Genomic DNA, 25,960 nt, shown 5'->3' with positions numbered 1-25,960 from the left:
CACGCACTGAAGCACGCACATGCACACATACACACACACACAAAGGCATGCATGTACGCACACAGACATACCAAACAATCAAACACTTTGAAATTCACCATGCACACACAAAAATGCACAAATTGTAAGCATGCAGGCAGGCAGCAATCAAAAACTTTAACACTGAAACACACTAGCAATGCATTACATTAACAGCCCCCTTACTATTTATTTCTCTCTGATACATGCACGCGTGCATGTGTACACACACACACACACACACACACACACACACACACACACAAACAAGACCACCAGAGTCTTGTTAAATAATGACAGCAATAGATTTAGAAATAGATTTTTAAGTTATGTTTTATGACAACAATGCAAGGATCTGTCTTCTTTAGTCAGTGATGAGAGTGAGATGGTGTCCCTCTACTTAGTGACAGAGTTAAGGAAATGTAAGAAAATACCATGTCGCCTGCTCACCACTCTCCACAGTAAATTTGAAAAAGTAGAAGATTAGAAATGAGAAAAGCCCACACAGTTGGCACTCTATTCATATACCTTTAATTGGCAATGTTCATGCTTAGTGCTCTCACCCCATATAGCACCTCACCTTGATTTGACAACAAAACTGATTAAATGGCACACTGGTTGGTGGATAGCTATTCTTTAGCAGCGTTGGCTGGTGTGGGCGGGAGGCATTTTGATTTTGGTTCTACATCTGTCCATGTTTCAAAACCAGTTTTTAGCAATGCTAAAACCGTTTTATTAAGATATATTTTTCTGACCAAATTGTTAAATTGAAGCCAAATTATGGTGATTCATTTTCACATTTCTTCCTGCAGCAGTGGCAAATTTATAGCTGTGGTGATGGCCCACAAGTGCATTACTATAGAAGCAAAGCTGCTTTAGATATAGGGGTTTTCTCTGTTAAACCTATTTTGTAAAATGACCATTCTGCGAAGACATCATGGCTACAATATAGGATATCAAAGAAAACGGTTATGGTCAACCTGAAGTGTGTGTGTGTGTGTGTGTGTGTGTGTGTGTGTACCCAGCGTAGCCCCAAGACCATGTATTCACCAGAATGATCAAAGTCAACAGTTAATCATGCCAAAAGCGAAAGAACAGGCGAGAGAGAGAGAGAGAGAGAGAGACACACAGAGAGAGAGAGAGAGAGAGAAGAGAGAGAGTGGGAGAGAGAGAGAGAGAGGGAAAACAAGAGGTAAAGAGAAAGATAGAGAGAGAGGAGATGGGTAGGGAGAAAGCGATAGAGTGTGAATGAGCAAGAGCAAGAGAGAGAAAGAACAGGAGACAAAGAGAGGGAAAGAAGAGGAGAAGAGACAGGCAGAAGCCTTGCTAATTTATACATTAAAGAGTCCTCAGATCTTACATGGCTCAACACAACTTAGCATCGGGAGGAAGAAAGCAATCTATTCAATCTTTTATTTCCTCATTCTCCTCATTCTGTCTTTATTTCTCTTTGGTGTGTGAGCTGAGCGATGGCAGGAGTCCCCTGGACAGTGTGTGTGTGTGTGTGTGTATGTGTGTTAAGTATATAAAAGAGTTCCAAATGTACATATGTGTACCTTGAACCTTGTGCACATGTATGTGTGGCCCTATCAGTGAGTTTGTGTTTGTGTGTATGAGCATGGATCCCTATGTGAGCGCAGGTTCTTAAAAGCATGCGTCTTCACGTGTGTGTGTGCGTGTACATATGCATGCATCCCATGAAGCAAGCACCTGCATGCATGTGTCCCTAGCAGTGTATGCATGTGTGTGTATTCCAAACAAGCGCACATCTGTGTATCTATGCATGTCTCCCTAAAAGCATGGATGCGCGTGCGTGTGTGTGTCTGTGTGTGTGTGATATTCAGGTGGACAGGCATGGTGCGGCCGGGGGGACAGTGTGTGATACTAATTAAGAATAACCATGTGTATTTGTCAGAAGAATTATGCTGATTATCTCACAGAGGCCCCAGCACTGGGCCCCGCAGAGAGACAGAGAGACGGACCAACATTAGCATATGGTGGCTACACACACACACACACGCACGCATGCACACACGCACACACACACAGACACAGACACACACACACACACACACGCAGGTGAACGTAAACTGAGTATCTAAGAACATACATAAAAGAACCATGTGTAATGATAGGTGAATTGGGTCCAACTGGTCTGCCTCAGGGACGTTTCTCTCCTCTGGCCTCTCTGCTCTGTCATATTAAGTACTGGAGAGATAATAAAGCACTGTGCTGTTTCACCTTTTCTTATGTGTTTTTTTCTTATGTGTTGTTTTATTTCCTGTTTCAGTGTTATAGGAGAACATGCCATGGTCAGATTTGATTCAGTTGGATTCAGTTGGATTCAATTCAATTCAATTCAATTCATTCAATTCAATTCAATTCAATTCAATTCAATTCAATTCAATTCAATTCAATTCAGATCAATTCAATTCAATTCAATTCAATTCAATTCAATTCAATTCAATTCTTTAGTCCAGTCTAGTCTATTAGTACAAGCTGTGCCCAGGCCAGCCCTGTGAGAGCAGTAATTGTTTTCGGAGGTTTCTGAGGTGAGCCAGTGCACCACACACTGCTCTCTCGCGCCCCATGCCAAGCTCTCAGGCCAAGTCTGTGTGTGTGTGTATATGCTTGTGTGTGTGTGCATGCCTAATTCAATGCTGCTGGAACAATTGCCCTGTGTCTGTTTGTAAATGCCCTGCATGTGTGTCCCTGCTAGTCAGTGTGCATTTGACAAACACTGGCACACACACACACACGCAAGCACACACACACACACACACACACACACACACACACACACACACACACACATGCCATTAGGCATGTGTTTTGTCTGTGGCCAGCACAGAGGTAGAGAGGGGAATGCGGGGGTCTGGAACAGGCATGCCCACTTCACACCGGCAGCCATGATTGGCTTTGGCGGCTCCAGACCCCAGGAACAGTATGTGTGTGTGTGTGTGTGTGTGTGTGTACGTGTGTGTGATGGGCCCAAAGACTGGTCAACAGATTTCAGTGAGTGAGGAATGGCCACAAAGAAAATGAGTGAGCATGTTTGTGTGTGTGCGTGTTTCTGTCTATGTATACATTTTTATTTAACCTTTACTTAACCAGGCAGGCCAATGAAAGGATACACCAAGACTTTTTCATTTGATGAGAAATACTTTTCTCCAGGGCTGGTTTTTCAATTGATTGATGGTTGGTAAAACAACCAAAACAGGAATTATGCTGTAAGAACATTTTCCAATGAAGGAAAAAAAATATATACCTTGTGTGTTCTACTGTCCTATGAAAATCTTCTAACTCCAATTTTGACATTTTCCTGTCCTGCCTGTCCTGTTTTTTGTCACTGTTTTAACTGGGTTTAACCGTGAGGCCAATACAGACCCATAATCAAAAGTTGACAGTCTTTTGCTTCAAATCAGTCTGTTGATTTGGATTCTACGTATATCACACTGAAGATGTGTCAATGGTAAACCAACCAACAAGCCCCAATGCCTTAGTTGCTGACTGTAGTTCTTTATTAGATAGATGTCTTAACACACTAGGGAGCAATGAACTTGTGCTAACAATTTAGTCATCAGTGCATTAAGCAATCTATGACTTTCATTGACCTTGATGAGTCAGACTTCTCTCCACATTTGGTGGAGTGCTGTCAGTGCAGCAGAAAGGAGCTTTGAAAACTAAAGTTAAAGCTATAAATCTACAATTTGCTTCAAATTTGCTCGCATGTGTTTGTAATGCTGTTTGTAAAGAGTAACTTGACACTTTTTAGTTATTTAGTTGCAAGCAACACTCGAGAGTTAACATGAGTGCAGTACTGGCATACTGCCCTTGTTCACCACTGGATTCCACTGGACACACTGCTGTCACTGTAGGTAAGGACAAGTAATTAATCAAGAATCTACGACAGGCTGTGATATACTGAAATTAAATCAGAGTTAAGGTGCATTGTCTGCAGCTTTTGGTTTAGTCATACAAACTGCATTCCAGTTTAGTGGCAATTCATCTACCTAACCTGTATTTTATCGGCCTAATACTTGTATACCAACGCTCAGTGCTTAACACAACAACTCTTTATTAAACTGGAAAGCAACCCGTATCGTTTTTGAGCTAAAGACAGTAAAATTGCAATCACTTGTGAGAACTCCCCCCCACCACCACCGCAACAACCACTGCACATGCATTCCTCCAGAGTGGAATCAACTCAGCCATCACGGGTGTACTAAACTCTCTCTTTCTCTCACACACACATACACACACACACTCAGAATTCCTCTAGAGTGAGGTCCATCATGTCATGGTTGCTGTACTAAACACCCATTAAGACAAGTGGAGAGCACTAGACTAGATGATGTGGCCTCTTCAGAGACAGACACACAATAACACACAACCTGTCATTACTGAGAGAAAGAGAGTGAGCCAGAGAGAGAGAGAGAGAGAGAGAGACAGGGAGAGAGAGAGTGAGAGGGAGAGAGAGGGAGGGAGGGAGAGGGAGAGAGAGAGAATAACCTAAAAACTATCACTTGAGAGGAGAGGGAGACAGACAGGGAGAAAAGCGGCGGGGAGCCAGAGATGGAGAGAGAGAGAATAACCTAAAAACTATCACTTGAGAGAGGGAGCTAGAGAAAACCAAGATGGAAATGTAGAGATGGAGAGAGAAATGAGCAAGAGGGAGCGAGAGAGGGAGGAGTTGTGGTAAGGATGAGGAGACGGAGTGACAGAGAGCATGTGAAAGATTGCAGTGAGGAGAAGAGGGAGTGTTGCAGCCTGATTATTTGGCTGTTTATGCAGAATGCTGAGAGCCCTCCAATCAGAGTTGGAGACCTGTAACTAAGGGGTCTGATAGGCCGAGGGCCTAACGAACTCTACGTCCCCCTCTCCTTATCCTCTCCTCTCATCCTTCCTTCCTCTCTTCCCCCGTCCCCTCCTCTCCTCTCAACCTCCTCATCCCTCTCTCCTCACCCTCTATCCACTCATCTCTGCATGTCTACCTCTTCTTTCCACTCCTTTGTTTCCCTCATCTGCTAAAGGGTGTCACCAAGCACAAGGGCAAAGCCTTCTCATTCCCATTTCTCTGGCCACTCTCTCTTTATCCCTTGCACCCTCTCTTCTGTGGTTAAGAGATGCAAAGAGGAAAATAGAGCAATAGAGAGAATCAGAGAGGGATAAAGGCAACAAGTGGAGTAAAGCTGTTGCCCAATCATGTGTCCATGCCATTGTGTACTACAGTATATGTTGTTTAATTTACACGTTTAACCTTGACTAAACCATGTAAGTCCAGTTTGAAGTCCAAAATATCAATACAACAAGTTGTATGTTTTCTATCATATATATATTTTATGATTGTACATCCTGGAGGATCGATATCCCCTTGAGGAATAATACAGATTTCTACCACTATGACTGTCATTTCTACCTTTCTATACAACATGTGTTATTACTATATCATCATATTTCTCTTGGTGCATGGTTCCACTTTGGGGGGAACTTGGTTTGCAAGAGAAGGTCTGAAAACAGTCTAAACCAGACAACTTGTGGTTACAGTTGAAGTCACTTCACATGGTCAATGTGTGATGCAAATCCCTGCACCTTAGATGACAGTATTTTGGGTGATGTTGTGTCATGCTTTGATACACTTTATAGAGACAGCAAAGAAACTGAACTGCTTTAACTTCTAGACAGGCTCTCTAACCAACATGTATTCTGCTGTAACTAAGAAGTGATAAGGCCATGGTGGGTAACCTGGCTCCTTCTCTCCTTCTCTACCTCTATTTCCTAATGACCTGGGAGTACTTCCTCATTTCGACCCTGTTTTCCAACTTTGTACATCTGCACGCAAACTACACGTTCTGTTTGAGGACCATGAATTCTGACATACAGTATACGTTTTGTTCGATTTCATAACTGCATTCTTACGTTAGAGCTCCACTACCAGCATTGCGTCGCGTTGCCATCAGCATTGTGCCAACGTGGCGTTCTCCCTGCTCCACAGAGCGCGTTGACCTTTGAATGGATTCACCAGAAAACAATCAATTCAACTTTATTCCAATGTGGGAGAACGTGTGCATCAGCCATCGAGAATTGAACCTTGGCGATTTTTTCGCTTGGACGCAGCCATCGCAATGCGGACGCAACGCGGACGCAATGCAACGCGAGCAGTGGAGCATCTTTCACTGCTGGTAAAGGAATCATTCCTTCGATGGCTGACGGCTGATGGCAATGCCTGACGCCCAATGGCTGTAGTGGAGCAGGGCCGTTACTGTGCACACCCATGCCTTCCAACCTGTGCCAGTCTGAACACACATGCCTCCGATATGCCGACATATGACACACACATTTGTATTCTGAAACTGTCCGTCTGAACTCATACTATGCATTCAGACCATGCATGTCTCCACACACCAGGCCTTACGACTGTGCCCATCTAATCATTCAACACACATGCAGACCATTGATGTCCATGCACACGCACCACATATTCTGAAAATGCATGTCTGTACACACGTACATGCTCTCCAACTGTGCACATCTAAACACACACATTCCGCTCGCGCAGGCCTATAAACACACACACACATTCTGAAACCTCATGTCGGCTTTGAGACATGGTTCGCCGGCTGGCCCTCGCTGTCCCAGGCTCTCTGACGGGCTCTTAATGGTAAACTAACAGATTGTAAACATGCTGCTAGCCCTCTCTCTCTCTCCTCACTCCCTATCTTCATCCCTCTCTCTCTCCATCTCTCTCTCGATCTCCATCCCTCTCTCTTTCTTTTCTATTTGTCACCCCCCCCCCCACTTCGCCTCCTTCCCACTCCTGTTCACTCCACCCTTCTCTCCCCATCCATTCCTCTGTTTCTCTCCCTCCATCTCTCTCTCTCGCTCTCTCTTTTCCTGGGGTATTTTTTAAACAATGTGTCCTTCATGTACGGTTGGTTACGGGGCGTACAGAAGGACATCATTAGCGCTGGTGGTTAAGCTGTAATTTACACCATTACCGAGGTAGGGGCCATTTTTATTGCCTAGTAAATTTCAGCTCTGAAATATTTAGACCATATGGCTCAATTTGTGTAATAACCTTAATTTCCAAGCACCCTTCAGCTCCCTTCAGCGCCGGCTGTTGTTGGCGGATGGCAGAGCGGCGCGTGTGCACGTATGTGTGTGCACGTGTAGGAACACATACACACCCGCACACATTCACACACACCCACACACATACACAGAAACATGCGCATAACAAAAATGTTAACACATGCACATACTCTACGCATAACCTCTCTCACACACACACACACTACACGCTATCTCTCTCTCACACACACACTCTTACTCACTCATTCATTGACACACGCACACACACACACACACACGCACACGTACGTATGCATGGTGGTAGCAGATTAATAGGGTGTCAGCTTGTGTTTGGGTGAGGGAGCGTCAGGCGTCGGCCAGATGGTTCTCGGGGATGATGACTGTCAGGGGTCCTGCTCTGATCAATGGGATGTATTAATACAGCACACACACCCACACACACACACAAACACACACACACACACACCCACACACACACGCACAGAGACACAAATTGTTGCACATAACTAACACATATGCATGCACACAGACACACACGCAAGCATATTCAGACATATGCAAGCACATACAGTAACACACAAACACACACACACACGTATATATGTATGCACATGGTCTCCCTTCACCAGGGTTCCCAGGGGCCACAGCGTAACATCTGGAAGAGCCAAGGGAGGGAGGAGAGGAGAGATAGAGTAAAGGAGGCGAGAGGGAGGGAGGAAGCAGGGAAAAAAAAGGGAGGCGAGCAGGGAGGGAGGGGGAAAAAGTGGGTGGAGGGAGAGGAAGAGAGAGGAGCGAAAGATGGAAGGGAGGAGAGACGGGGTGAATAGAAGAAGGGAAAGAGGGGTGAGTGGAAGAGGGGAAGAGGAGAGAAGAGAGGTAGGGAGGAGACAAGAGAGGGATAGAGGAAGGAAAGTGGAGAAAAAGGGAAAAGAAAAGAGTGGAAGGGAGGTGAGGTGAAAGAAAGTGGTAAAAGAGGTGAGGCAAGGGGGCAGAGGGAGAAGAAGAACCGGGGAAACAAAGATATAAGAGGGGGGAGGAGGAGAGGAGAGGAGAATGGGGAGGGGATCACAGAAGGGAGGGCAGGAGGGATTGAAGGAGAGGGAGAAAATGAGAGCAGGCAGGGGAAGGTGGAAGGGCTGGGGGGTGGTGAAGGATGAGAGCAGAGGGGGAGAAAGGAGAGGAGGAAGGAAACAGGGAAGGAAACAGGTGAGAGATAGAAGAGAGGGGGAGGACTGTGGCGGAGGCAGGAGGAGAGGGGCAAGAGTGGGAAGCAGAGGTTGAATTTTGACTTGCCCACTAAAGCCCTTGGCAAGTTTCTCAGCCCGGGTGGGAGCAAAATGATCCTCACTGGCCAGAATTTGAATGAGGTCTAATGGAGATGGTATGGAGATGGCAGCCAAATAACCTTGCCAGGCATGTGCCCAAAATCCTTAAGTTCATTCTAGGCTGAGAGTTCACTCGCCCCAACCAGAGAGGAAGAGGCAGAGTGGAAGGAGGGGAGAAGGAAAATATGTATTGTATGTGAGAAAAGAGGAAGTGAGGGCAATGGGGAGGGATGGATGGACAGCAGAATAGTGGGGAAAGAAATTAAATCAAAAAGAGAAAGTTGGAGCAAAAGAGGGGTAAGAGAACTACTCTGCAGAAAGGCAACCTGACAAGATTGTGTGAGTGACTAACATGTCTGTCAGGAGGGTGTAAGGCATGGAGAGTAAATGTATGTGTGCATGTGTGCGTGTGTGTGTGTGTGTGTGTGTGTGTGTGTGTCTGTGCCAGGCGGTGCGTGGGGGTCTAGTGGGGCGGACCGCCTGCGCTTCGTACCCTCATTCCGTCCGATCGCCATGACGACCCCATTAATCAGCCAAGCTGGCACGGAGCAGGGCTCCCAGCCCAGCCTGAGATCAATACACACACACACACACACACAGAGTCACACACACACACACACATACAAAATAATAAATCCATAAACTAAGAAATTTTGAGCAAAAGAAAACAGGATAGACACAGTGAACATGAGAGAAACATAATAAGTTCAGTAAGTAATAATTAAGAAGCAATGATAAACCAGGAAAATAGAGAAAGACAGAATCCAGAGAGAAAGAGAGGAGGGGAGAAAAAGAAAGGAGGATAGAAGAGATGCAATAACAGGATGTGACTACAAAATATGGAACATGATATGAAACAATGAAAGAGAAGGGAGACAAGGAGAGAGCAGACATCAGATGGGAGGGGAGAAAAGAGGCGGAAAGAGGAGAAGAGGAAAAGAAAGAGAGACAAGAGGATGATGAGAGGAAAGGAAAAGGAGGAGAAGAGATGACAGTAAAATTAAAGTTACTGAAATTAGAGGAGAGGAGAGGAGAGGAAAGGAGAGGAGAGGAGAAGAGAGGAGAGGAAGGGAGAGGAACAGACAGGCTCAACAGTTGTGTACAGTGGAATCAATGTACATCAGAGTTCCTGATATTGGCACCATACAACTACTGTTACACAAGCTGCCAAATATTGACACCTTACCTTAGACAACTACAGTTATGTTACTCTAGCTGCCAAATACTGACACTGACAGCTACGGGGTGTTGCAACAGCTGCCAGATATTGCTCCTGGATCATAATCATGAGAAGGATCCCACCTCCCATAAACAAAAATTTGGAACATGAGTGCGCACATATTTAGAAAATCCAGACAGAAAGTCACAATGATTTTGCATTAATGGAATAAGACACACTTATATATGTGTTATATGTGTATTTTTCTATATATGTGTATTTACATAATAGATATGTATAACATTTCTGAGGATACTGGTCTCTATTTAAAACCCAACAATCCTAAATTTGCCATTACACTGGATCTGCTGCAACTATCCCTAATGATATTAGACTAGTGTAAGAGTATGTCATTATGATTATCAAGTGAACATCTCTAATCTGAATTATATTTACTCCTTTCAGTTGATGGCTTGTTGGCTGTCTCTTAGACCCCCAAGATCCATTGGCCGTTGTAGTGTTAAACATCTGTCCAACATGTCAAAAACCAGTCCAGTTGTGTTTTGTTAAAACATTACTTCCAGCAGAAATCCTGCTTTCTTCAGCTTTACTCTCACTTTGCTTCTCTCGTTCTTTCATTGTGTATTTCTAAACAATGGAGCGCATGTGGTGAGGCAACCGCATGACAAATGACTGCCACCAAAATAAGTCTATGCCATGTCAATGAGCCACACACACATGCTCTCACACACACACACACACACACACACACACACACACACAGAGCATTCCATATCAATGAGAAGGTGAAAGGTCTCCATTTACATCTTGTATTAATTATGAGTGACAAGCCAAAGGTCACCGAGGGAGAAGAGAGAGGCCACACGTATGGACAGAATATAGATCTACACTTCTGCCTCTCTCTTTTCCCTCTCTCGCTGTCTTCCCTCCTTCCCCCATCTATCACTCTGTCTCTCTCCCCTCTCGTTCCTTCGCTCATTTCTTTCTTCTCACCCTCTCTCTCTCTCTCTTCTCTTGTTTTTGGTCTCACTCATTATGTCTCTCTTTCCCTATTTCTTTCTCCCTGAAACCTGCAATATCACCACTCCTGAAACTAACGTGTGCTATGGAGAGATTTCATTGAGATATAATGATATAAACCAATATCCACGTGGGCCAGCTGTGTTTCTGTTTTCACTTGTCTTCTGAAGCTTGTTGTCAAATTCCGCTCCAGAACGAAGCCCTTCCCGGTCCATTAGCTTTTCAAATTTTATTTTTAAACTAGCTTGGCTAGCTTCTTCCTCACTGTTTAAAAGTGTCTCTCACCCCCTCCCAGTCCTGAAAAAAATTCTCCTAATGGCGGAATCAGTAAAGCGAGCGAGTAAACTTGTTACCCTCTTCACTTGTCATTGTGGGACACGTAACCTGCAGTGGGAGAAAGTTCTGGCAACGCAAGACTGGTAACTGGTGACACTTCTCCGTAGGTTTAGCTTAGCTATTAGCATCTATCCTTCCATTTGTCCTTCGTAGGCCTCCGTAGTCCAGTAGCTTTGCAGTGTGTTATTTCTAAATGTGTTGCGGTTTCCGTCGCCCTCTACTGGTCAGAAAGTTTTCTTTCTTTCTTTCTCCTTGCTGTTTGGCTGTTACTCTCTCTTTCTCTCCTGTTTTAATCTCATCTTGTAAACTATAAACACAAACAAACACAAATTTGGTTGGACTAGGTGGAACTTGTATATGAGACTCAGTTTGAACTTTTCATGTACACATACACACACACACACACACACACACACACAGACAGGTGAGTGGTGGCGTGCAGAGAGGATGCTAGCTAGTGTTGGCGAGTGTCCCGTTGCGGCGTTGGGTGAACTTAGCCTGCTTACTGAGCTGCCAACTCATATTTAGACTAGATGACAGCTGTTAACGGTAGGTGTGTGTGTGTATGCGCGTGTGTATGAGAGTGTGTATGTGTGTGAGTGAATGTGTCTGTTAGTTTGTGTGTTATGTTAGTCTATGTTTGAGTACGTGTGCATGTGTGTGTTTTCATTCATTTATGTGGATATGTGTGCATGTCCGTGTCTATGTATGTATGTGTGTGTGTGTGTGTGTGTGTGTGTGTGCGTGTGGTTGTATGCATGTGTGGGGGCTTGCTTTGAGTTATTCCCTGTGTTGGAACGTCAGGCATGAAACAGTGGCAGGGAATTGTGGGAAGGGCCCTGGAGGATAGTGGGCTATGGGCAGTTTGTGTATGCGTGTGTGTGTGTGTTTGTATGCGTGTGTGTGTGTGTTTGTATGTGTGTATGTGTATGTGCATGTGCCTTCAGGCCCCTCACTGGCAAACAGATGGCACCAGCACCACAGGCAGAGTCCAACATTCTTCACATGCATCGACAATGACAATACACACATACATACACACACACACACATATTCTATATATTATATATATATTTTTAATTTTTTAATATTTTGGAATTTTACATGTACATGTTTGCATGTGTTTCAGCGTGTGTGCATAAGTTTTCATACATGTGAGCAATCTTACCAATATATACAATGGATAGCAGCATTAAACAACATGTGATCAAGGAGGAGAGACAGAGCATGTGTGTGTGCATGATGTGTGTATATCTCTCCAGCCATCCAGTATTAACTGTGTGTGTGTGTGTGTGTGTGTGTGTGTGTGTGTGTGTGTGTCTGAGTGTGTGTGTGTGCGGTTACCTCTACAGTGAGAGCAGTAACAGTAGATGAGTTGAGCGTTGGGTCCTGTTGGTGTTTCTTGTAAACCAGTCTGTAATGGGAAATGAGGCCGTTGGGGTGGTGCGGTTCACTCCACTTCAGATGGACTGAGTATGCACCTGTCAAAGCGTGCGCACACACGCACACACATACACACACACACACACACGCACACACAGAGTTTCAGATTGCGAACCACTTTATGAAGGGATTCTTTAGGTCGGCAACTAAAACAGGCCTAGTGTTAAAGTTTCAGTTCAATGTGAGATCCCAAGCCTCCCTGGGAAAAAGATGGTTTATTCTCAAAACTAAAAATGGAAAAAACATACATCTAACTTTTAGCTGTATTTACTATGTATTGGCACATATATTGTAAGCTAACTGGAACAATGGTACAATTCATGTATAATCCATCTTCGCTTTAGTAATGTGCCTTGGTAAACTTACTGGTGGGTGTGACAATGGGAGGGGCCATATCTTCTGGCCCTGCCTCCAGGGTGAGGGCTGAAGCCCATTGGCTGAAAACTGAGCCTTTGGAGTTGTGGGCGCGAACCCTGTACTGGTATTGGCTGAAAGGCCGCAGGGCGTGGCTTGCGTCAATTAACTCTAGCGGCCCTTTGGACCAGATGAAAACCAGCAGCTCCTCCTCTGTTCCTACTGGACGCCTACAACGAAATGAGTACTTGGATCAGCGAATCAAACTTTTTAAATTCCTTACAAAAGGTACAAATAAAACACATAACATCAAACAGCCAGATACCAAAGTCTTAAACATCACGCGGAAGTCATCGGCTGATGCAAGCACATTGATGTCTTGGTAAGCTCCTTTGTCTCTATCTCTGTGGCAGGTGCTTGTGATTGTGTGTGGGGTTTTTGAGTGTGTGTGTGTGTGTGTGTGTGTGTGTGTGTGAGTGTGTGAGAGAGAAAGAGAGAGAGAGAGAGAGAGATGTTATTTTCCCATTTTATCCAAGTCCCTGTCTGCCTGAGTCTGATCATGCCAGGTGTGTGTGTGCGTGTGTGTGTGTGTGTGTGTGTGTACCGCTATGCTAATGCATGTTTCCTGAGGACTTAAAGGGCTTAGTCTGGTCTGACCCTGCATACAGATCACACACTCTTTGGTCAACAAGCAGGCCATGACCTTCAGCATGCATTAACACACACACACACACACACACAGACACACACACACACACAGACACACACACACACACACACACACACACACACGCATACACACACAAATAAACACACGTGGAGATTAGTAAGCAGACAGTTATCTCCATTGCCTGAAGATGCATCACCTAAACTTCTATTATCCACTAAAAATATTCAAATTTTTTATCACTAAAACAATACCAAATACATCTTAATACCTAAACCACTTGGCATATGTGGAATTTCTGGTTTACGGGATAGAACTGTACAGAGAGACAGGAAAGACGGAGTAGAAGATATGAATACATGGGTATGTATGGGTATGTGTATGCAACTGCGTGTATGTCAGCGTGTCTATACTGTATGTCTCAGTGTAGCACATCTGTCTTCATTTGTGTGTGTTTGTTTGTGTGTATGTTACCTGTATATATAGTAGGAGGTGATGAGTCCATTGGGTTTATGGGGGGGCGACCAGTGGATCTCCAGGACCTTGGCTCCAGCTGCCTTCACTGTGGGGGGGGGCAGACCTTCTGGGGCGGCCTCAAAAGTGCGAGCATACACACCCTCCCCTACTCCACACCCGTCTGAAAGTGGGAAAGAGGGAGGAGGTGACACACCACACACATTTCCACATTTTCATTTCATGGATGAACAAGATCAGATCTACAAATGAATGTAAAAAAACAAAAGGAATTGTTACATGTTGCTGGCAAAGTTTGCAGTGGTTTTTCAGACCCTTTCAAGAGAGTTTTAAGGTATTAATAGCTACAGAAATTACATGCCAAGCACAGATAGTGTTGCACAATTGCAGTTGCGCCATGCTGAACTCATTCAGTCCTTCAACTAAACAGAGTGTGCTGACTTTGTGTGATGTGATATGTGTGATGAGGTTTTATTGCTGCGAAAATAATTTTCTCATTGAGGATAGTAGAACTTTCAAATGTAATTGAATCTAATGGAATACCCACCAATCTGACAGGCCTGCACTCTGATGTAATAGGCGGTGAAAGGCTCTAGACCTGTCACGCTGAGGTGCAGGTTCTGCCCAGCTAGACGCGTTATGGCTGTGTCACTTCCTGGGTTCAACAAGATGTTGTAGTTTACAGGCTGGCTGCTATTGAACCAAGCTGGGGGAGTGAAGAAAGACACACAGGATATTGTCACTTTTGGGATGTGATGTGATGTTATTTGCTTGGCTCAATTTGTAGCTGAAATGGGAAATAGTGATAGGATTAGTGATCTAACTACTGTTAATACAATCTCAATGGTGAATATTTGCAGGACTGAAGCCTGTTGACTGAGCTGACCATGAGCTCATTTATACGGTGGCCGACGGGTACAAATGCACCGCAAGGGCCCAAAGCAATTGTATTAAGCGAAATACGCTGCAACTTCGGAAATGATGCAAATTCAAATACATTTGAAAATCCAAAATAAATTCAACGGAAATGTGCTGCAAAAAAAGAAATGCACCGCAGAATGCCAAAGCAAGGACGGAAATGCAATTCAAATTCATTAATACACGCAAACCAAACATGATTTATAGAAAATTATTTTCTTGAGTGCTGTAAACCATGACAAAGTTTGATAGTGCACAGGCATAAATTGAGTGTCTCACCCCTGACTGACTTAAATTTTTGACCATGATTTGATGACCATGACGTTTTGGCAAAAGTGCTGTGGTAAAAACAAAAACATTAACATCTAACATTTAACATCTAAAATCACTTGTTATAATGCAACAATTCTCACTGACTGTGATAGTAGCTCCTTCTGCTTTGTAAGGTTATGAATGTAGCGATATATAACTTCCTAAAAACAGATCTCTCTGCTTACATTTTGGTCTTTAAACCCACTGATTCACTGCCGTCCCATTCCTGGCACTCTGGTCTCACAAACACACAAAATCACAGAAATGTATGCATGCAGGAACACACACACACACACACACACACCACACACACCCCCCTAGACTTTGTTAATATTCTCGCCGGAGGTTTTTCCATAATTCAGGCCAACTGTATTGTGATGGGTTATTCAACATTCATGAACTCTGGATATCTAGAGAACGAACTGATTACCAGACAAATGAAAGACTTCAATTATTCACCCCCCAACTCACATACGCACACACACGCCCACACACACCTCTGATTTCAGCACATGGAGCGTTTTACACTGGCACACTTTGGCTGCATTAACACACTTTCAGACAGTCCACACACACACTCATGGGTATATATAGGTGTGCACACACACACACACAAGCACACACACATACACCAGGGTCATATTGCATCTCTCTTTGATCAGTGTGTTGCTGCCATAGAGGTTTAATCGTCACAGTGATCCTTAAGTTCTATTATTTACAACCAATCAGCTGCTTTACCATCCTCTACTTCACACATACATACGCACACATGCAAAAGAATGCATGCACACATGTACAACCAACCACATGCACACACACACACACACACACACACACACACACACACACACACACACACACAGCCAGAACATGCGCACACACAGACACACACAAACACTAATATGGAAGAATTGATACTGATACTGAAACTATTGAGCGCCTTTTTAATAGCCATACGTCAGTGCCTTTGGCAGGCAATGTATGCATATGAAGACACAAACACATGCGCATGTAAACACACATACACACAGACACACACACTCACACTCACATACACACACACACGCCGAGAGTCGAGAAGTCGAGAACACTCCAAACTCTGGGCTCAGGGAGTTAACCAAGCGTGAGAACCCAGGCGATATTTCCCCTCCTTTAAAATCAACCCGTAATGACGATAGAATAGGCCTGCCTATGGAAATATCTCCACAATGATGTGCACACACACACACACACGCACACACACACACACACACACACACACACACAGAAATGCACATGTATAAAGATGCATACACAGACACAGATGCAAATGTATACAGAAATACAAAGACACACACACAGGAAAGTGAAGTGTCTCTGCTAGCTGGCCATATAAACTGTTTCTGAGATCGGAAACCAGCCTAATGAGAGAGTAATAGTCAATGATAGATGGGTTAGGGCAGACAATCACTGCCCTATAAGCATGAAACCCAGCCCAGGGTGTGTGCGCATGTATGTGTGTGTGTGTGTGTGTGTGTGTATGTGTGTCCAGGTCTGGAGAGGCCAGAAGGTGAATGGAAAACTACTGGCCGCTTTTGTCTCTGCCTGACCTCTCTCTCTCTCTCTTTCTCAAAAAGAATTCATATCTCAGGAAGGAGTGATTCATCTGCGGAAAATATGTTTGTTACTTATTTCTGGTCAGTTTGATGTGTCATTTTTGTGGTGTGCTGATTATGGACTTTCTTCTACCTTGCACAGCTAAATTCAATGAATGTGATGGCCACTGTTTTTGGAGTTTGGTCATTTCCATTGATTGGACAAGTGCTTGATTGCCCGACTCCCTCATCTTTCAAATTCTTGTGAATTCACCACATGAAGAAATGTGCTTTTCTGGGGAATAACGTTGCGGTAAAGTATGAATCCCTTACTATGTATCCTCACACTCTTGTGTATATACAGTATATATGTTGTATATGTTGTATATGTTGTAATATTATTCTCTACTGTGCGTGTATGTACATAGCCCTGCAGCACAGTACCATTAATATAAAGTACAATATACACTAGCATTTCTGTAGTTTGTGTTGGAAGTTTAATTTTTAGATGTGAAGCATTTCATGGACCCAGAAAGTAACTCACTCACATACATATTAATTCACGCACTCACTCATAGCCTATTTGCCCCTAGTAGTTGAATCCAATCCACCATTTTGAAAACAGAAAGACTGCTTATAAAACCTTAATTGATCCATTCTGTCCGTCTGTGATGCATCGTTGTGGTGACCATGCTCAGCCACCACCCAATTACCCAAAATGCCTCAGTAAATCCTTGGCTTGGTGAGTTTGCGCGGTCAATGACAGTAAATCTCTAAATAAATCAGAGTTTTGTGATTGGTTAATGAAGACAGACATCCAAACACCAATTACTATCTGCACTGGAAGGGTCCAGCTTATTCTGAGGCTGTAAATGGTTTGTTAATGTTGGTATTGTAAACAAATACCACAAAATGGTATTTTGAGATAAGGTGTGAAGTGAAAGTGGCTAGAGATTATTTTCCACCATCAAGTCCTATTCTTCAAAAATCTGTATAAACAAACTCATAGCTGATATGAATTTCACTACTGTTTTGACATTGTTGTTTTGGCTCTTGCATTCCATCTTTATTGGAGTTATTTATTTATTAATTTATACTTAGTCAAGTGTTACTCTACGTATGAGTGTCTAAATGTCTAAACTGTAAAATGTAAATGTGACACAGCCTGACACATCCTCTCTTTGACACTAGAGAGGTTTCTCCCCCAAAAAAAATCAGCATTGAAAAACATGAGCAGGTCTATTCCAACAACAGAGACCAGAACCAAGTGTCTAATCTGTGATGTCACACTGATGCAAAGGCTAAAGATGCTTTATTGAAAATAAATTGAAGACCATCCATCCATCCATCCATCCATCCATCCATCCATCCATCCATCACTCTGTATACATTTAAATTCTATTTAGACTTCTACTCACCAGGAGGGGTCCAGGCAAGAAAGATGGAGCGGGGGCCAGACACCGTGACATTGTGGGGAGGCGGGATCCCAGTGGGGCAGGAAACTGGTGTTTGGATGACGTATCTGCCACTCACACTGCTCCCACCCCCCGTACTGGCCACCAGCTCATACACATACCTGAAGAGGGAGAGATGGAGGGAGGAAAGAGTGAGGTAGAGAAAGCAGGAGAGAGAGAAAAGGGACGAGGGAAGGAGAAAGAGAGAGAAGGAGAGAGAATGAGACCAACATGGTGTGAGGGAGGGTGGGGGAGGAGAGAACATGTAGAAAAACGGCATTAAAAGGGGAATATTACACAAAACAGTATTATTATACAGCAAACACTGTATCATGTAAGAGCCATGGCATAGACTATAGAGAAATTACACTAATATATCCCAGAAATATCCTAAAATTTCTCTTAGTACATCACAATGTGTCAGTCAGCCCTATTAGCTATCACATAACATGAAAATTGTTTATTTGAACTATGTCACTCATTACATAATTCATTGCCATATGAATAGAACAAAAAACAAAAGTGGAAGCGCTAATTGCACAGTTAATAACGCACTCATCATTTCATTCATCGCCTTTACCTGTAGCATTTGAAATATATTCAACTGCTATTTCACCTAGATTCAGTCCCATTCAGCAGCGCTCAGGTGTGAATGTTACAAAGATGGAGTTGATGACAGTTGAGTGACTTTTTGAAGAAGTGGAGATGAAGATTACTGCCCCAAATCTTGGTGGGGATTGGTAAATGAGAAAAAATCTACGTGGACCAAACAATGGGATATAATGGGATATACACCCACCAAGCACTTTATTAGGAACACCTGTACACCTGCTTATTTATGCAATTATCCAGTCAGCCAATAATGTGGCAGCAGTGCAATGCATAAGATCATGCAGATACAGGTCAGCAGCTTCAGTTTATGTTCACATCAAACATCAGAAAGGGGAAAAATCTCAGTGACTTTGACTGTGGCATGGTTGTTGGTGCCAGATGGGCAGGTTTGAGTATTTCTGAAACTGCTGATCTCCTGGGATTTTCATGCACAACAGTCTCTAGAGTTTACACAGAATGGTGCGAAAAACAAAAAACATCCAGTGAGCGGCGGTTCTGCGGACGGAAACACCTTGTTGATGAGAGAGGTCAGAGGAGAATGGCCAGACTGGTTGGAGCTGACAGAAAGGCGACAGTAACTCAGATAACCTCTTTACAACTGTGGTGAGCAGAAAAGCATCTCAGAATGCAACATGTCAAACCTTGAGCTGGATGGCACTTTGGTAGCTGGTTGACACTGAGCTGAAAGCTGATACCTACCAAGTATTAGTATGGTATTCCTAATAAAGTGCTCGGTGAGTGTATATACAGTATATAACCTATTATAATCTATTATAACAGAGAACTTGTGTCTCTACATGCACTTGTTGCCTGAACCCTCCTTGTTATGGCAAGAGCATAAAAGAGCACAACATTAGTAGTTTTTAATTAAGTCCTCTTCTGGGTGGAGCAACAGTACTGCAGTAGCACAGCAAGCATGCATGAAAAAATGGGTTCAATGGTGGATTCATGTCATTGCTGACAAAACTGTCCATTGACATTGCCTCAAAAACCCAGTGCATCATGGCCTTTAGTGTTGTGATTAATTGGTGAAGGGGCTAAACCTTTATGGCTGAACTTCTCTCTGTCAACCTCTGGAAAGACTCATAAAACTCATGGCCTCCTGCAACCCCCCTCCCCATTAAGATTCAAACTTCTGCATATGAAAGTATGTGTGTGTGTGTGTGTGTGTGTGGGAACAGTAAGCTCATACAGTGATGTGACTACACTTAAGGCCCAGGTCCTTCCCTCCTTCCTCCCTCTTTCTCCCTCTCTCTCATACACCTTTCTCTCTCTCTCTTTCATCTGTCTCCCTCCCTCTCTCATCCCACTCTCTATCTCTCTTGCCAATGACATCATAAGATAGATTTCCCTTTTAAGAGCGTGTGGCTGGCTGGTGCTAAAGCCTACATTAGCTGTGTAAGTGGGCCACCATTTAACATTAAAAGCCTTTAATTCGCTATAAACTCGGGCACACATGCATTAATAGGCGGCAGTGTTGGATTATTGTTCCGGCGCACAGCGTTTTAAACAGGAGGCCATTAGCGGCTCTGTAGTGGGTTAGAACGCAGTCAGGAAAAGGTATTAAAACTACTCATATGTTACTCTGTCACATACACACACACACACACACACACATATAGTGGCACACAGAGAGGCAGAGAGACGGAGATAGAGGCAGAGAGAGAGAGAGAGAGAGTGATGGAGAAGGAGAATTTTATCATGGCATACGGTTTCAGTGGGAGAATGAATTTAAACACTTCATCACCGAAAGATATTTACTTAGATGTAAACACCGCCTAGGGATATCAAAAGGAAAATGGTGTGTGTGTTCATGTGTGTGTGGGGCATTTGCTTGTGTGTATCCGTTTCTGTATGTGTCTGTGTGGATGTGTGTGAGTTGCCGTCTGTGATGTGTGTGTGTGTGTGTGTGTGTGTGTGTGTCCGTCCTGCGGGGCCAGCCAGAGGGAATAGGTTAATTCTCTCGTCATCTTAGACACTTCCTGGGCCGCCGAAGCAAAGTGACAGCTAATCAACATTGTCATAAATAATCAATGGCCACTTTGAGCACACACACACACAGACACATGCACACACAGAAAGGCAAGCTTGTATACACACACACACACACACACACACACACACACACACACACACAGTGCCCGGATAATGGGGCCGGTGCTCCCTGTGTAATTCTTGGCGCAGGGCTAAATTGGGAAAAGAAGGGAAGGAGGGAGGGAATGAGGTAAGAGGGAGAGGATGAGGGGGGAAGGAGAGAGAGAGGGATAGAATGAGAGAGAAGAGGCGAGAAGAGAGGGGTCGGGACGGGAATGCCTTCTGGCAGGCTATCTGGAATTAGGGAAAATTAAACGTCACACACACATATACACTCCTATCTTCTTCCTTCCTTCCTTCCTTCCCTCCGTTCTCTTTCTCTCTCACACACATTTAGAGGAGATCAGAGTACTGCAGGGTGTTATCCAACGAATTCTATTTGGGGTAAAGAGAAATTGTCTTGGGAGAGAGAGGGCCAAGGAAAGAGAGATGAGGAGACAGGAGAGAGGGCAAGGGAAGGGAAGAGGGTGCCATTTCACACCGCAGATAATTAAAACAGAAAATCCATCTTGGAAAAAAAACATGGATTAATAAAGGTTAAATGAAAATAAACAGATAAATAAAATCTACGCTCCACCGCTGTCTGTAAACAAATGCCAGATCTGCAGTGTGATTTTAATGTCTGTGTGTGTGCGTGTGTGTGTGTGTGTGGTAATGTTTGCATCTGTCATTGGAATGTCAAATATTTGCTCATTAAATGACACAAACACACACATACAGAGTGCAGTCCTGAGAGGGAGACATGGATGGGATGATAGGAGAGCTCTTAAAACAGGGTGACCCTGATGCACACACACACACACGCACACACACACACACATATACACATGTACATACAAATGGGTAAACTAGGAGATAAAGAGATGGTTAATTATAGTTACGAGAGAATATGCTTCAGCACATACGCATGTGCAGGCATGCGTGTGCATGTATGACGTATGTGCACACACTTGCACACTCTTGCATGTGTGCATAAACATGTGCATTAATGTGTATAGGCATGGATACGTGTGTGTGAGTGTGCGCTCTCTACCTGTGGTTTGGCAGCAGTCCAGCATCGGCATAGTTCTGGTCGTGATGTTCTCCGGTAAAAACAGTGCGGCCATCTCTGATCAGTCTGTACCAGGAGATCTGCCCATTAGGCCGCAATGGCTGATCCCAGTACAGCTCCACCGCAGATGTGTTTATTATCAGGTGCCTCGGCCTTGACCAAACCCCTACAGAGGCAGAGGAGGATAGAAGAAGAAGAAGTGACAGTTTTCAGTATTTATTAATTGGTTCTTTACTTCAAGTGGTAATCTGTGAGATGCATGTTTTTTTTTTTACTTCCTAGAGATCACTTGTCAATCAAACAGTATGTCCAATACTGTGACGTACATGCAGTAAGGTGAGAGGGAGGAAAGGAAGCACACATAAAAAGAAGAAAAATTCTAGAGAAATTATATATAGAAAGAAAATAATTCAAAGAAAGGAGAAAGATGCAATAGAGGGGGGTAAGGAGAGAAGGATGAGAAAAGAGAAAGAAAAAATGAGATATTGAAATTGAAAAGAAATAGGAGAGATAAATATGCAATAGCTTTGAGGAGGAGGACAAACAGGATGAAGAACAGAGGAGCAGAGAAGACAGAAGGCAATGAAGAAAAAGATTAGATGTGGAGGGAAAAGATCAAGTCAGAAGAGAGCAGAGGGACATGCGATAGATTAGAAAGGGAGAAGAAGAAGGGAGAGAGAATAAAAGGAGGAGGAGGAGAGGAGGACGAGAGGAGAAATAAACTGATTGAAGTTGTTTGACAAATACAAACATGGAGCTGGTCATTTGAGTCAGGCAACATGACAAAATAAGGCTTTTTTCCATTGTAGTCAACAGTGAGGAAGGAGGGACGAGAGAGAGAGAGAGGAGAAGGGAGGAGAGAGGTGGCGAGATGAGAGGAAAGTAGAATACGAGAGGGGGAGGAATAAAGAAAGGAGGGGAACAGGGGGAGAGGAAGGGGAAAGAAGACGGAACTGAAGAGAAAAGATAAGAAAGCAAGAAGAGAAGAGAAAGATAAAATAAATCTGAGGGGAAAAAAGCAGAGAGTAAACATTTACTAAACAGAGGAGAGACATGTAATGCATTCTGTTAAATCTCAGTGTGCATTGCAAATGATACAATCTCTAATTTGCGATATTGATTTGCTTCTATCAATCAAGAGAAATTAATAGCCACCATGCATGTATCTGGCATACTACTTTCATTAAAACCACTGAAGCTTATTTTTTCTCAAATATTCAAAAAAGAAGTAAACATGCATTTTGACACAAAACAAAAAAGCCTTCTGGCGTCTGAAATTTATTTTGTTGTTTTGTGATAGCAGCAATATTAGATGCTAGATCTTGGATGGATGATTTTAAATCCATCAAATACAGAAGGAAATATTTAGAACACAAAAATATGACAATGTTTTTGCCAGTGATCTATATCAACATAAAATTAATATCAACAAACAAATAAAATTGTCTGAATCTTTTGTAGGTTTGTGAGTATGTGTTCATATTCACATTCATGATGGACATTTGTGCCTATATACAGTCCTGCAGAAAACATATATGTCAAATTTTACCATTTTTTCTTCTGTTGACACCTGTCATCTGTCAGATATAGCAAATGTAGGACTAAGTCAAGACATTGGTAAATCATTAGAAAATGTAGAAAATGCATTAAACTCAATTGAGAATTCCTGAAATACTTTGTTCTGTGTACTGTGTTCTTTGGAGATACAAGGATTCTGCAGGGAAATATCCCTGTGTGTGTGTGTGTGTGTGTGTGTGTGTGTGCGCGTACCAGCAGGGGAGGCTTGCAGGGTGCGTCCTGTGGAAGGCAGGCTGCCACCACAGCCGACAGCTGTACAGGCCACCAGCACAAAACTGTAGTCTGTGTATGGCTGCAAACCTGTAGCACAGAGACACAGACGAACACACACACACACACACACACACGCACACGCACACACACAATACTAAATGTATGCTAGAATTTCAATAATACATATGATAAATCGTATCACACACATATAATCAGATACATACAGTATGCAAAATCACATACATATGTTTTATGTCCTGATCCTTTTTGAGATCTCATGGAGAATAATCTGTAAAGATGAGTTAGTTCAAAGAATGAGATGGACAGAGGGGGAAAGAAGAAATAAAAGACACAGAACAAAATGAAAAATGGGAGAAGAAATAAGAGAGAGAAGAAGGGAAAAGCCTGCCCAGCCCATATCGCCAGGTCTCATCCCGACCGTTCTCTCCCTCTGCATCTCTCCGTCTCTCCCTCCCTCCCTCTGTTCCTCTCTCACTCTCTCAACGGATGGATCCATATCTGTCTGTGTTAAATTATGCATGCCATAACTCAATAATGAAACAACGTAAAGATGGGCAGCCGTGGAGCTGACATGGGATAGGACCGGCCCGACGCTGTAATGTCATCAGCTTTTGATCTATGATAATTATGATACCTCTGTATGCGTTTAGGCTACAGCGTCCAGACATGATTTATTTATAGGCCCTGGCTATGCACTCTAAAAAAAATCAAATGGTGACTGAGTGGTTCTTTAACTGTAACCATCGGGAATCTTTTTGGTGCTTTCTTGAACCTTTGATGGTGTGTTTTGGAAAGAAGGCTCTACAGCAGAGAAAAAAACTGAAAGTTACTAAAAAGGTCACATCTTAGAACCAAAAAAGGTTACGCTCGGGTTAGAACCACTTTTTGGTAATTTAAAACCTTTTCTCTTTAGGGTGTATTTCCCTTAATGTCTGTCTTTTTCCTGATGCAAGATGAATGGATGGATGGTTCGGTGGACAGACACTTTGATACACTCACTGGCACTCGACTTGACCAGCCCCTCTCACTAACAAGGTCAGGGGTAAAAAAAATCACAAGTATACGATGCACATATTAAAACAGCAGGCTATTCCTTAATGTTATCAAGGGGAGCTGATTGCATCACTTAGATGATAGAATGTAACAAATGACATTGGCATATAAAAGCTTACATATAAAAATTGAGGGAAAATGGAAGACATTATAAGCATTTTATTTCAAAAGGAGGACTGCAACTATAAAGCTATGGCATGAAATAATCGCACCCAAGACAGTGTGTTGAATTCTTTCATTTGCCTTTTAAATTATTTCAGGTAAAGGAAAAAACATTTTACATAATTAATGATTTCTGTTAAATTAAAATGTTTAGTATTCAAAAATATCTGGTTAATTTAGATCATAATTTACCAGATATTGTTTTTTTTGTTTTTTTTACATACCTACCCCTATGTTTTATGTTACTAAATAAGCTTAGACATAGAAAATAGTCCCATATAACTAAGAGTGAATGAATCAGCAAAAACATTCTTCTTCTTCTTCTTCTTGTTATTATTATTATTATAAGTAGTAGTAGTATTTTAAATGTAAAGAAAATTCCACCTATTTCATTGATCTCTTCCCATATGTTTAGTATCGCAGAGCAAATGGACAGTGAGGGACTCTTAAATACTGACAGCACTACCACATTTTAGATGTAATTAAATGTCATAGGTTTTACTAATGAATTCTATTATGTTCTAGACTGTATTTGAACTTGCACAGACAGAGGGAAGCTACCACACTTCCAAAATAATGTCTTTTTTTTTATACAATTTCATTAAATATAATGTGCATTACCTATTACCGTTCCCAGTTGTGTATTTGGAGACTGAGAGACAGAAACAGACACCCTACTGTGTGTCTCAGCTGCTATATGCATGCCGGCACCCACCCTGTGTCGACTACATACGGCAGAGAACATACACACACACACACACACACACACACACACACACACACACACACACACACACACACACACACACACACACACACACACACACACACCATGTTGTCTGACACACAGCTGAGTGCTTCGCCACGCTTCCTCACGTCTCTTTCTACTGCTTAGCCTGCTTAACATGCCTCGCAGCCTGCCATGCTTAACCCAACCCCTGATCAATGTGTGTGTGTGTGTGTGTGTGTGTGTGTGTGTGTGTGTGTTTGCGTGTGTGCAAATGTTCTC

The 25,960-nt window shown here is 43.1% G+C and overlaps 1 protein-coding gene across 1 annotated transcript in view; it reads right to left on the bottom strand.

Annotated features, from left to right (window-relative positions):
• LOC139638224 (usherin-like) overlaps positions 1–25,960 on the bottom strand; it is a 246,823-nt gene that overhangs the window by 21,424 nt on the left and 199,439 nt on the right. The window contains 7 exon segments of the mRNA XM_071512286.1: positions 12,316–12,452; positions 12,781–12,998; positions 13,910–14,072; positions 14,457–14,615; positions 18,132–18,289; positions 21,907–22,090; positions 23,695–23,802. Of these exon segments, the coding sequence (XP_071368387.1) occupies positions 12,316–12,452; positions 12,781–12,998; positions 13,910–14,072; positions 14,457–14,615; positions 18,132–18,289; positions 21,907–22,090; positions 23,695–23,802 (1,127 nt within the window).

Source organism: Centroberyx affinis, unplaced genomic scaffold (genome assembly GCF_046629955.1).
Source record: "Centroberyx affinis isolate AG114_WGS23_722 - 3 ecotype Tasmania unplaced genomic scaffold, CSIRO-AGI_Caff_v1 ptg006213l_1, whole genome shotgun sequence".
In the NCBI taxonomy this organism is placed as follows: Eukaryota; Metazoa; Chordata; class Actinopteri; order Beryciformes; family Berycidae; genus Centroberyx; species Centroberyx affinis.
This window is presented reverse-complemented; position numbering and strand designations above follow the sequence as displayed.